This window comes from Ornithodoros turicata, chromosome 2 (genome assembly GCF_037126465.1).
Source record: "Ornithodoros turicata isolate Travis chromosome 2, ASM3712646v1, whole genome shotgun sequence".
NCBI lineage: Eukaryota > Metazoa > Arthropoda > Arachnida > Ixodida > Argasidae > Ornithodoros > Ornithodoros turicata.
Window position 1 is genome coordinate 120,138,285 of NC_088202.1, and position 13,905 is coordinate 120,152,189.

The 13,905-nt window shown below is 48.3% G+C and overlaps 1 protein-coding gene across 12 annotated transcripts in view; it reads right to left on the bottom strand.

Moving 5' to 3' along the window:
* Positions 1-13,905, bottom strand: part of LOC135385993 (transcription factor 12-like) — a 102,523-nt gene that overhangs the window by 28,460 nt on the left and 60,158 nt on the right. Inside the window, exon 1 of one of the 12 annotated variants that reach the window (XM_064615676.1) lies at positions 4,997-5,001. The exons of the other annotated variants lie outside the window; for them this stretch is intronic. Within the exon in view, the coding sequence (XP_064471746.1) occupies positions 4,997-4,999 (3 nt within the window). The 5' untranslated portion in view covers positions 5,000-5,001. Of the gene's footprint in view, positions 1-4,996; positions 5,002-13,905 lie in introns of those variants that run through there. 12 annotated transcript variants of the gene reach the window in all.

Genomic DNA, 13,905 nt, shown 5'->3' on the forward strand with positions numbered 1-13,905 from the left:
TGGCCCACTAAAAGCATTCCTGCGTGGTAGGATGGACATGGTCCGCATCCAGGGACCCGAACAGCCGTCTTGTTTTCAACGTTCGCCTAGTGCTCGGGCTTATTTACCATGGACCCGAACAAAGCGCGTTTCTTGCACGGTGCTAATCCTTCTGATGGCATCTCCACTCTCACGACCACCGGGCTCTCGGCTACGGGGACACAAAGAGGTGTCGTTCTTTCACTCCAAATGACAGGATCCGTTGACAAATAACGGGTAGTGAGAGTTAACTGGGATGACCACTACTGGGAGCGTTCCTGTCAATCATTCCCTTGAAAAGACGAAAGCACCAAAACGGGCAGTTTGTTACGACGTAGTACCTAGAATTAGCGAGCACGTCGACTAGCCAGTAGGCCTGTCCGGTAGCCCAGAGAAGACCAGTTGTAGTGGAATGTGTTACGGTCTACGATGAGTCCAGAACATCCATGGCACATCCATACGTACAGACGCTGCTGTCTTTTTCTTTCTTTTTTTTTATGTGCTTTGAGATGAATGTCAGCAGCTCACCATTGTTCCTTATAAGGTGGGTCCAGGCCATCCAACAGCATTCCTCCCGAATATTGCTTTACAAGTGCACTGAGAGAGACAGAAAGTCTAGCGTCTGACGTAGCAGTCACTTGCGAGCTCCAACCGTCTGCTCCTACCATCTATGGACAGTCACATTGTCGAAAGAACGCGTGAAACCTTGTTTCGCGTTCTACATCATGCATGCGCAACTCACAGCGTCCCCCTTCGTATGAAAACTTTCCCGTGGCACTGCGCTCTTCCTTGTGGGAACCAAAAATAGTAAAGAAATATGGAAAACGGACATTCCGCAACACACAACCCACACAAAGAAAGAAAACGACAGCCACCGCCTATAGTGCAGCAGCATTCACAACTGCTGAAAAGACGCATAAAAGCAAGCTGCAGGTTTCTGCACTGCTTCGGCGTTTTACCCGCCTTAATTAATAATCCGCAAGTCAAACAAGGGCAACAACAACACGTGCACTTCGCAGCACTCCCACAAAAGTTGCAGGTGTCGCGCCGCGTGGGTCCCATCTGCACCTGTGGCTCGCACGACCCGCCAAACCCTTTGTCTCTTCCGTCAAGAGAAAGGGAAAGCCCGCACACAAGGCCGGACGGACGGTCGCAGTCAACGCGCTTTCTGTCAAAGTGCTTTGTGAAACTGCAGAGCAGCTGAACACTGTGACGACCTGCGCTGGAATGTTGCCTTTGCTCGCATCTACGTATTTTCCCCTTAAACTGCAATGGAGCGCGGTCGGAACGCTTGGCACGTGGGGATCCGCGGACGGTTATCGTGCCGTCTGACACCAACCCGAAAGATAACACACGCCTTCGAAGCTTTGCACCTGCACGGTTTATCGCGGGCGCAGTATAAAGTGGCGAGTACTGGGCTTCGAAAAACCGGTTCTCGCACCCGGGAGAATATAAATGGAGTAAAATATATGTCGTGTGTCGCACGATAAAGTTTCCCGCGCCAGCTCGCTTTATGCCCGTAAAAATGGATAACTAGCATTTGCACGATGCAAGCCGCCTGCCCTCCACAGTTGATTCGAAACTGGCACAGGTCCCGACAAAAGCTTATACGGAACACTGGAGTGGTGTATATAGTCCTCCGAGCGACACGGTTGCTGCAAACAGGAGCAGAAAGACTTACAAACAAGTGACCGGGGTACTCGACGCACCTCTCAGTAGGTGTGTCCACTCCCGTTTGCTGCTAGAGTGTCGCTGAGATCAAGAAATACGTCGCTCTGGTGTTCCGTAAACTTTTGTCCGAATCTGTACTTCCATTTCATTTACACGACGACACAGCGAATCGTAGCTGAGACGCAGAGCACGAAATATTAAAAGCATCGTTTACCTAAACAGTCGGTAAGAAGAAAAACAACACAACGTCATGCACGACACTCAGACCCTTCCATTCGCGAACATTCGCATCTTGCCATTAACAGGCCCTCCGCTTTCACACTGCTCGTGTCCGTTCAGGCGGGTGTTTTCGCGGCTTAATGACTCCCGAAGACCTTCTCGTGTCAGCAGCTCAAACGCTCTCACGACAGCACCAACCCGTTTCCTCACACCGCCTGTTTCCACCTTATCAAACAGCATGCCGTTGTTCAAAATTTATTCTCATCCGAAGCATTTTCGAAGTGCCGCATTAATGACAGAAATTCGGTAGCAAAAGTAAGGACGCCGTTTCGATCCGTCTTTTAGAGCCGGGCGAATAAACAAGCCCAAGTTTGCTGATACTTGGACGTATTGTTGGGAGAGGAATGTAATGAGGCCTGAAATGCAGGCACGGTAAATGACTCGGCACGCCAGCTCTAGGGTGGGACACGAAAAACGTGATGCAGATTTAATGCACTCTCGTCGCTTCAAACCCTCCACTTCAAGTTGAACTCATTCTGTGTTGCAGTCGAAAGAAAATAACAGAATTCGCGTCTCTCGTAACAGTTCCACAGAGCGGCGCAGCATGGGCATTCCGCGTTGCCTCAGTCCCGCTGGCAAACTGAGCGTACATCAAACCAGTCTTGGTAAGTGACTAAGTTACAGGTAATCACTCACTGAGAACGCTTTGTCAGACAGGAACTTTCATGGTGAATACCAGTCAACGACAGGTATAGTGAACGAAGATGCGACTAGTTTCTGAAATTGGAGAGATCAACAGGGAATTGTAAACTGATTGGGGAATAAATAGGGAATTATGTAACTGAATTCCCTGTTTATTATCCCTAATTACTTTAGAATTCCCTGTTTACTGCTCTAATTTCAGAAACTATTGCATCTTCGTTCGCTACTTGTCGTTGACTGGTATTCACCATGAAAGCTCCTATACCTGAGAAAGAGTTACTAAATTACAGTTACTGGTTAATTTCCCAGTGACTATTTGTAGATACGTTACTTCCCAATACTGTCTCAAAAACGTAACTTCGCTGTCCTTATGACATTATGAACTGTATATCCAAGGGTTAGAGTGAAATATGTTAAAATATGGCAGTCGTCGAAAGTTGTTCTTAGGCCCCTTGAGGCTCGCGTTCGCCCGTTTCAGCCTCAGAACAGTTTCAGTTCCACAACAGAATTTCCGTCAAGCATGTAGCCATGTAGTACATAGCTAAAGGTTCGTGGAGATCGTGAAACGATGCAAAACTTATTCTTATGTTATCCGTAACCATTCAGTTCGACGTCAATTTTAAGTTGACAACGGCCCTTGAGAAGGATGCAGTGACGCCCAAAAAGACTGCTCTCGAGATCAAATTTCACCTGCAGCTGCTGAGGGCCGCTTTCGCTTGCGTCGCCTCGACAAGCCACCGCCGCGATTCGGATGAGACGGCCCGACATGTTGCTCCATCGAACATCTCCCGCCAGGGCTTAAAAATACTCCCTCAAACTTACACAGGTAAAGCCCGAAGTGCCGTGTATAAACACAGCCTTCCTCTCTCGTCGAAAATACCTACAGCGAAAATCGCGAAACAACTTGGCACGGAACCCATCCCGTGCCATACACTAGCAGCTTTTACAACGTAACTTGTTGCCACTGGCCATTTCCAGTCGCTTCCTCTCGTGTGGCGCTAAAGAAACGAAGAACATCAAACTGCCCCTTTCGCGCGCACTCCGCATAAATCGCGTTTTACAAAGATGCACTTTTCACCCCCCCAATCTCTCTGCATCTTACCCCCAACATCCATTTCTCACAGTGCACAATTTTTACGCTGACATTTATAACCAACTCCCCTCTCTGTATCTCACAAGTTTCGCGGGCCAATCAGGAGCCATTATATAAACTCCGAGCATCCCCCCAAAACGGCGAGTAATCGAATTACAAGAACGCACAAAAACTGAGAGCAAATATATGTACGAGTCGCAATTTTTTTTCTCTTCTTTACATTAAATGAAGAGAGAGAAAAAGGGGGAGGGGGTCGTTCTCTCACGAAAAGGACGTTTTACGTGATGGGTGGGAAGGAAAGAAAAATCCCGGGTACGAGGTTAGGTCTGTCGGTGAATCGCTTTGAAGAGAGGCGAACGGCGCAGGGGATCAAGCGACAGCAAGTGCAAAAAGAAAAAAAAAAGAACAAGAAGAAAGCGGAGAAGGGGGCAAAGCAACGTGAAAAAATACACGTACAAGGCGGGCAGCGATGGTGGAAAGGAGGAGAGTTGGTACCAAGCTGTCTGGGAGACCTTTTCCCATACACAAAGAAAGGAGGTGAGGGAGGAGGCAAAGAAGCGAAAAGAATAGCCGGCAATGTTTAGGCTGCCAGTAGAAAATGTACAAGGAGAGAGAAAGAAAGAGAGATGTGTATGCAGGCACCACCGGGGAGGGGGGGGGGGGGACGGTGGAAAGAAAAATACCCCAAGGGAAAAGGCGGGAGGTCCCGGTTCTCGATCGGGACACCGTGCTGCCGCGAGGTCAGGTCGAGGGGTATCGCGTGTCGATTTTCTCCTTTTGAGAGTCGGGAGAGAAAAATAGGCATTCAAAGAAATGTGCATTTTTGAAAATAAAAGATGACAGGAAGATACTGAATGACGACACGGAAAGAGTAAAGTACCAAAGAATACATTTACAACACGCAATCGCCCTGCGCAAATAATCCCGTCACCCTTATCGAGTGAACGATGTCAGCTCTTCATCACTGCGGCTCTGCACTGTTGGTCTCGACAAATCGAAGCGTCTCTTACGCAACTGCCTTTCTGCTTTTTAGTGTAACGTAAAGGCTCGTTGGTAGTCGTCTATTTCGTTCTTCGCAGCAATGACAGTTTTGAAGGAGTACCCGCGGAATTCCACTTCACAAGGTGAACAGACAAAAAGTGGCAGCACCACCCCAAAGTACAATGAGAACCACCTCAGAAACGCGAACAGTAGCCGCAGACGCACCCCAGGGTGCGTTCAAATTAAAAACACCGAAGGACAACAGCGACAAAGACTCGAATGTTTTTTTGCCGCCCGTGCGCCTGCTTAGCCCATTTCCTGCGCCTCCGAGCTCCACCTAAGTCTTCGTATAGTTGCCTCTCCGGAGAGCCGAGAGGTCGCTAACAACGCCTGCTTTGTCGCTGTCTCTGAAAATCACACGAGCGAACGATTGTTTTTCCGACGGCGCGAAAAGGGGCAAAAAGAAAAACGGCAGCTGCAATATCGTCGGAGCTTCGCGAAGAAAGATCGCCCTCTGTCGCAGCGTTCCTTTGGAGCCACCGCCTCTGGCATAGGAGGTGGTAGCAGTGATTGACCTTCTCGCACCGTTTGTGACATTCGCTAAATAAAAGAAGACGTCTCGGGCTGTGCATTCGTTTCCCAATACAGTCATACGATTCCTGCAGGATTATCAAAAACATGTTTCGTAGAGCTTCGTCGGGGACACGATAGTAGACAGGATAGCAGATTATAATACGTCGTATGTAATATTTTGTACAAGTCTCGCGCGATATAGCATTACCATCGGGGCATCGCGTCAATGGAAACCAATCGCAACGTTGTGATTCGGGATCGTATTCAATAGGGAGTTTTAGTGAATCAGTTTCGCTCGAACAATTCGCGAACGGTACTGCGGAGGACCAATAAGCATGGGCAGTGACTCAGAACGGAATTCTCTGTTTGGGCAGTGGAAGAACCGTTGGCGAACCATAAAAAGGTTCCTAGTGACTGCGGTAGAAACTCCGCTTGGCAAACAACAGCTTGCGGCGATGCCGAATGTGAGATTTTGAGAATTCTGGATCTAACGCTAGAACTGACACCTCTCAAAAATTGTTCGCTTAGTACCGTTCTTCGCTTATACCTCACGGTTGCAGGCAGTTAACGTAAATAGAGGTGCAGTTCGCTCAAAGTACATGCACCAACCTTCCGGCACGTTAGGAATGCATCCTCTACTGAAGAGAGACGCCGGTGACGTTCTTCCCCACGTGATCGCGTCACGGAATCAAACGCAGCCACCCAGCCATCCCTGGTAGCTTATGCCGTATCCATCCGGGGCGAAAGTCAGCCACCGCAAAAGAAGAGAGCCATGCCTGATATATTCGCTGCGCTTTCCGCGTGACCGAAAGGAAGAACGCCGCGTTCGTATTCCGCCGCCGAAATCATCGCCGTATATTTTCTCCCTGGATTGTCTCGGGAGCTGTCGTATATTTTTCCGCTCAGCTGCAATCGAAACAACGCTCGAGCGCAAGACCAGACAAACAGAAATCGATATTAAGTGCAGCCTCCCCAGCCATACGTCGAAAGTGCCGTTTCTTCTCTTTTCTGCTGCCTTCTTTATTGAATCCCTTTTTTTCCTCTGCCGCGACGTACCGACCGCATTGAAGCCGTTTGGCGGGACGTATTCTTTCTTCATCTGACGATGAAACATTCGAAGCAGAAGCACTTATATGACAAAGGTTCATCTGGAGCTTTCGTATATTTCGTACTTTTGTCTCGGGAGTCGTACGAGCAATCCCGTTTCGTATTGACGATTTTTCGTGAGCCGCGTTCAACGTAAGAGCGGCATGAAATGTAGTCCGTGAACCCTAACAGGGTTATTCCGCCGGCAGAATTATACTGCAGCGACACCAGGTGCCACCTTTAGGGATCCCATAGTTTCGGTGTCGACGCGCTGCTTGTCACGACGTAGAGTGACGCCACTAGTTATTGCAGCCAACAGCAACAAGCGTAGCTAGGGTGCAAACGTTCCGTTCTTACAGGTTGGAAAGACTATACAGTCTGTACCACCGTGATCTGTACAGTATTTTGAAGGTTTTCTTTGACTTTTTTTTTTTTGCTTTCTTCGGGTGATTTTTTTTTTTTTTTTACTGACCATATGTTTCGAGTGAAGAAGGTACGTGTTACGGGGATAAAACCGAACACGCCAAGAAATGGCTGCGAACCAAATGGCTCTTTATCCAGGGATCACGTGAAATACCGCGTTCTTTTTCCTTCTTTCCCTCGCTGAAAAGTGAATTTAATAACGTTAACGAAAATACAGAACAAACTGTGAACAGAACAAACGTTGAACAAAACACAGAAGCCAAGCCTGCCTGACGAAAAATGAACGGAAGACACTTTAAAGAGGTAGTAACAGCTACGGTGAAGAGTACTCGAGACGGTAGCGGAACAGGAACTATAGTGTGTTTTAGTAAAACAGTTTGCAATGTCCCGGTACAGTACACGGTACAAGAATTCGAAACGGTATCGCGATACGCGAGATTGACGCTCTTGGGGTTTTAGTACACCGTACGCTATCGCCTTTGCGTACGTATGGGATAGCGCTGGCGGTCGTGTGCACTGCGCTAAGCTCTCTTTCTGTTATGGGCGTGCGCAGAACGATCAACGCTATCCCCCCCGTACGCAAAGGCGATAGCGTACTATCTACCAAAACTCTCTAACGTCGTGGCGCTCCCGCGTGGCAAGTCCCGGACCCTGAACTGTGAAGCCTTTCGATGCTACGCTGTTGAGGAGTTCTGTTATTGCAATCCATTTCGTTGCATCCACTACTCGCAATCGCATTGAGCAGCATAAAAATGCTACGCGAATTCAGACCGCCATCTTGCTTCTCGCGTAGCTGGCCTGGTCTTCTTTTAGCGGGGTCCCACAATCCACGTGACACCTCCGATATACTACTCAAACGCGTACCGGCGGTACACAAACTGAGCTCCGATAGCGTCGCGCGCATGCGCTGTGAGACCAACGCCGTACCGGATATCGTATCGGAGATGCAAAAACGGTGTACTAAAACTGAAAAAAGCAAAACGAAAAACAAAAAACACGCCACAAACGTTCCAAGCAGCGCGTGCTAGCACCCTTCCACGCGGACGCAATGGAGACTTTCACATCCGCACATATTTCGAGTGCACTCGTTCTGTTCCCTCAGATTGGTGAGGTGCAGATAGGATGAAAGGGGGAGAGGAAGGGGGAGCAGGCCGGAAGGCGGCGAAATACGACACGACCTCGTGAAAAGGGGGAGAGGAAGAGAACAGCGGGAAGGGATCCCCCGAAAAGCCGTTTGCGTTCTCTGGAAAGCCCATCCCCTTGAATGACAAATCAATAGAAGAGAGAGGAAATGTTCAGCGCTGTCCCAAGTTCCGAACGCTTTCCTCCTGAGACGTTGCATAATCAACAAGCGCGACATATCCTCTAGTGAGAAGCTTTTCGGTTATTCGGAAAACAGCGGGAGTCATTTGCGAATAATTATGCCCGGTTTTCCGAGAAGTGGCAACACGTCTATGCATTTGGGCAAAAATTAAAATCTTAGCGCCTTCGCTGTTGCAACGTGACAACCACGAGCTTCACTCAACTTCAAGATCCAATATGCGACAAACTGTGAACGTGTGTAGGAAACTAAAACCCGAAAGGTCGTCACGCGCGAGCTAGACAAATCATACAACGCTAGCAATAACGTTCGTGCTGATTCGGACACGCGGAGATATCCACGTTCGATACTGAACGTTATACCGCGTCGTTCATTCGGCTGATGCATGCCAACTGACGTCTGCGGGCGTCCATTTGCTGACGACGCGATACACGGTTCCAGGAATACTTCGTCGTGAGCTCCATAATTCGGACGCAAAGAGCGGATGCGTGAAGCAGAAAACAAATGCAAAGCTCCGAGTGAGCAACGCAATCGAACACTGCGGGCCGATCCCAGCCGCGGAACCGTCGCGTGACCGAGGTCGACCAAATCGCGTGCGCCGAGAGGAGGCCGGAAGTGAGGCACGCATGCTCATGGGAGCTACATCACTGCAAGCCAGCAGCAGCTGAAAGAAGATCCTGAACAGTCAGTGGATGAGCCTCCTCAGGGTTGGTCAGTGATGGCACTTTCGTTAATTCGGGTACTTATGTTATCGGCATCATCTCCCCTCACCCTCCGATCACAGAACGCCCCCAAAAATACATGAAAAAATAAAATTTAAATAAAACAGCCCGAAAAGACAGCAGATACAGGTGTCATCTCCCCACCCCACCCCCCACCCACCACGAAATGAAATTTGGCAGAATTAGGAAATATCGCTGAATTAATTTAAATCTACGGATGCATGGGGCTACATTAAGAACTAGAACTCCTTATTTATATTTATTTTTTTATTTCTTCAAATCTCTAACGCGTTCAGATTTTGTAACCAAACGTTCAACCGTCATTGCGAGAAATTGTAATAAGTAAACTGAAAGATGTGACGTCACGTATCTGGCCCCTGATTAAAGGGCTCAATATTCGAGTTGGACTATAATATCGACTATTTCGAAATTTCGTATTTTCAAATCAACTACAGCGGGGCGAAGACATCGCAAATAGGAAACAATGTAAACCGGGGATCGTGTGCATACTTTATACCGGGTGTTTATTTTTATTCGTTACAGAATTTTTATTGCAAAACTAGCAGAGCAAAATAGATGCCGTTTTTGCAGTTGAGTTCTACGGCCAGGCTTGACATCCCCTCGAAGAAAATGTGCAACGATACAAGATGACTAAATACCTAAAATTCATTAATTAACTCTTTAATTAGGGGATTTCGGGCAAACGCGGGGGATCAGAATGAGAGACTATCCTAGATGAAAGCCATTCCACGTTTAAAGAATCCTGAAACATGCACCTGCGTTAAGATATCCATCCCCGAATTTTGATACGCAATGAGCCGAAACTGAAAAAGCGGGCCTGAGAAGCACATCACCCTCGCCGACGGCGAGCTTATCTGGGCGGGGAAAGCGGTTATCTGGCCCGCAAGGCCGGCACCTACACCAATCATCTCCATCGCTCCAAATCACGTGTACCTCTGACGTGACATGAGGGCTGTACGCCCTGCGTTCCAGGCCGCCGGGGTTTCGGCTCATTTGCATATCAGAATTCGGGGATGGATATCTTAACGCAGGTGCGTGTTTCAGGATTTTTAAACGTGGAATGGCTTGCAACTAGGATGGTCCCTCATCCTGATCTCCCGCTTTTGCCCAAAATCCTCTAATCAAAGACGATGATGATGATTCGGATTTTTATGGCGCACGGACAACTAAGGTCATAGTGTGCCAAACCTGTGGTGAAATTGTGGCTAGTTAACATTTTAATGAATGAGTTATTTAATAATGGGGAATTAGTCATCTTGTAGTTGCATACTTTCTTCGAGGGGATGTCAGAATGGCCGCAGAGCTGAACTGCAAAAACGGCACCAATTTAGCTCAGCTAGTGCTTTAATAAAAATTCTGTAACGAATAAAAATAAACGCCCAGTATATTATTTCCCGCGCTCTTAGGGTATCAGCGCTATGTGATAATCCTGAGGAAAGCACGCATTACGAGGCTACGAGCGAATAAATAAAAAAATCCCAGCAAAATAGCGAAAAGAAAACGGTACAACAAAACCACGTCCGACCACTAAAATCATCTCAACTTCCACGAATCCATACGTAATTAACGTGGATACAATGAAAGAAACGGCCGCCAAATAAATAAATAAAAAAAACGGAGAGCGCGGAGTCACGCACCGCGGAGCGCAGTGGCTTCTTGAGCTGTGACGAGAGGTCAGATATGATGGGAGGACGGCAGAAAGAAAACGGACGGAGGAAGGGGGCGGGTGCCACCCCACTGATCCGGGAGCCGAACGCACACGCGAGCCCATTTCCCAGAAAGGAAGTCTCTCCCATCACGCAACGGGCAGCGGCAAACGCTAGCTCGCCATCAATGAGCACACCACCGCACCGGGATCTTATATGTGCATCACAATGTATGTTCTGTCTCTATCCTCATGCTCAGACGGGGGCGACGAGAGCCAATGATTGAGGCTGTAACTCTAAGTAACTGTTCGTTGAAACGCACAAACAGACGAACACAGCACAAGCCCCAAGGTTACCTCAGAACGTGACAGACTGAAGCATGGCAGTCGCCCCAGAAGCCAGACAACGGTGGGATTCGAACCAAGCACCTCTCTATTCCCCGTCTGCTGCTTCATTCTAACTCACAACGCGAAGGTTACAGCCATCTCGAATACTTTGCCAGTGAAGCTATGGCACATGGGTGCCAACGGAGCCGTGGACGGACCTTAGGTGTCGCGAAAATGTCCGAATACAGCAATAACCTTATTTTGAACGTGGTGTTGGCGATTAGTACCACACTGGACAGATCACAAGACCATGGGTTGGATTCGACAGAATATTGGAACTGTTACAGCACTAATATAGGGGTTACGTTCGCGCATGGAAAGCCATTTGATTTTTTTTAGTTTATGGAAGTACCTCAGATAGCCATCAGGGGCGCTACCTGTAAATTTCGCCTTCTAGGAGGCGTAATGAGATACACGATAAAAAGCAGTTTGCTCTACCTTCTGTACACGGGCGTATGAGAGTTTTACGTGCTGCATGGGATACCCAGAATGCTGATCTTATGCACAATTACTCGTAATTTGACAGCAGCTGATAGTTTTGCGTTCGTTTCCAACTGGGAAACTGCTCTCCATAAGGTGCTACTGGGGGCTGGCTCGACCTTTATCAGCGTTAGACAAGGATGCGGAACATTAAAGCTGTCAATAGAGAGTTTTAGGGAAACGTACAAGTTTCATGATAACGTTTCCGAAACCATGGTAAGCCAATTGCCCGATTCCTTTGGAGTGGGTGACATCACGTTGCTGATATCTCATTGATTGACAGCGATATGGAATCGGAGGGCGCTTACGATTTTCTAAAACTCCCAAACGCTGCACATGCCATTTCTATAACAAACTTTTCGATGCGGTCTACATGCGGACACGGACATACATTGTTGATGATGATGATGATTGGGAGTTTAATGGCGCATTGACAACAAAGATCATAACGGACATACATGTAATCAACACGCCCTTCTAGTATCATAAACCTAACCTAACTTAACGCAACTCGACATTAGTATAGCCCAATACAACCTGACTACATTCTGCCACCTAATGCGACAGCTAATGCTAAATTATGTTAAGTCGACGGCAGGTAAGTCAGCGTATGCCGAACTTCTATAGTCGTGTTCAACTTAAAGCGACCATGAAATGATTTTCGAGAATTCCGAGTACTCTGCTGGAAACGATTCTCATGATCCCTCACTATCATACACATATCGACTTTTAACCGTATTCAGTGCACCGCGGGGGCGCAGTTACCACGCAAACATAGCGGGGCGTGACCGCCGGACACATCCCTTCGAAGCAGGTTTACGTCATCAACGTCCAGCCAATTGTGGACGACCGGGAGCACACGCCCCGCGGGACCACGTGGGTGCATGGTTTCGGTTTTGCGCTGCAGTATTTCCTGGCGCGCTATTGAGTCTCCTCTTCTCCAACGGCGTATGTAGTTGGCGGACTAGATTTCTTTTCCTTCTTAAGTTGAACACGAGTATAGAGACCATTAGTTAGAGGAATGAATTCGTTGCGACGGATAAAGATGGAAGGAGGAAGGCGAGAAGATCGTGAACGTCGACAAAGCCACAGCACGCGCACGTAAGAACGTGACCGGTCGCCATGATGTTATTCTAAGTTTTGCACAGTTACTGTATATGACACGAAGAGTACAAACTATATTTAAATACGGAGCGTGAGGATTTACTGCGATCAAAATTTCGTTCTGGAGTTCCGTTTTCTTCCCTTGCGCGCATTAAAAATAGGAAGGTAAGACAAACACCCTCATCCCACATGCACGGCCTCGACTGACACGCCCATGCTTTCAGGTGAGTTTCGGTTCCTGCTGCCGGTTGCCAGTTGATGCTTTCTGGCATGACAACACGGGGTACCACAAGATATTCGAAGGGGTTGCGACACTTCATCCCGCAAGTTATGCCGGATAACTGCAATTATTTGCATCGGTGCGAAACCAGCCTATTCCAAGTTTTATAGCAAAGGGTGTAACAGACGCGCAGAAAGTCGCCGCCGCTCACGCAGACACTTTTTTTTATTCAGTGTCAGCGCCGCGAAGCAACTGTGGCTATGAGCGGCGTACAGACGTGGTCAAATAGAGAGAGGACAGCAGGAAGGAGTGGGGGACAGGGGGTTAGTATGCGTCCTGGGCCGACTTCAGGGGGATCTGTGCCGACGTTCATCTGGAAAGTCTTCGGAAAACCTCAGACAGCACATCCGGTGGTAGGATTCGAACCCACCACCTACCAGCCTTCAGCACGACCTTGGCTACGACACACCGAAACTCATCCGGCTCTGACGTCACTGCTGTCGTCTCCGCCAGTCAGGTAGCGCTGGTGAGGTCACGTGCTTACGGCTACATAATGGTTGGAACGGCCGTAACTGCTCTGACATCATGGCTTGACGCGGGCATGTGTTCGAGGGCCTACGTCTCGCCAGCTACGACGCGTGGAAAAAATAATGGCTTTTCTCAGCATTCGGGCTCGCAGTACAACGCGTGCATCTCGTAATGAACTTCATCCATGAAAGTGTCAGAACGACTGTAACGGCCATTTTCCCTCTTGACATTCTGCAGTACATTGGTATAATTTTAATTACAGTAATTTACAGCGTACATTCTGCGGAAATAACTAAATTATCAGTTGAAGGTATAGCCTGCCAACATTACGTAATTAAGGCGCGTCAGCGGGTATACATATACAAACTCATGCAGGGCAGCTCAAGAGCGCGTATCATATACTTGTGCATTCTCCGGCATCAGACTCAAATAAAGAGAGTGTCGGAGAGTTCACACTGCGGAGAGAAAGAGTAGTCAGAGCAGTCACACAAAAAGCGCAGGTGGCGAACATCTCAAGTTGTCAACTCAGGTGTGAGCACCGTGATATCGGGAAGAGGCACTGACAAGAGAACGATACAGCCCGGCCAGTTATCTCTAATACGTCCCCGCCGCTATATGACGGCCACAAGAACAAGACTCCGGATACCGAGGGTATATGTCCTGTGGCAACGATACAAGCGTAAAACGAGCCGCCAGACTTACAGTTCACTC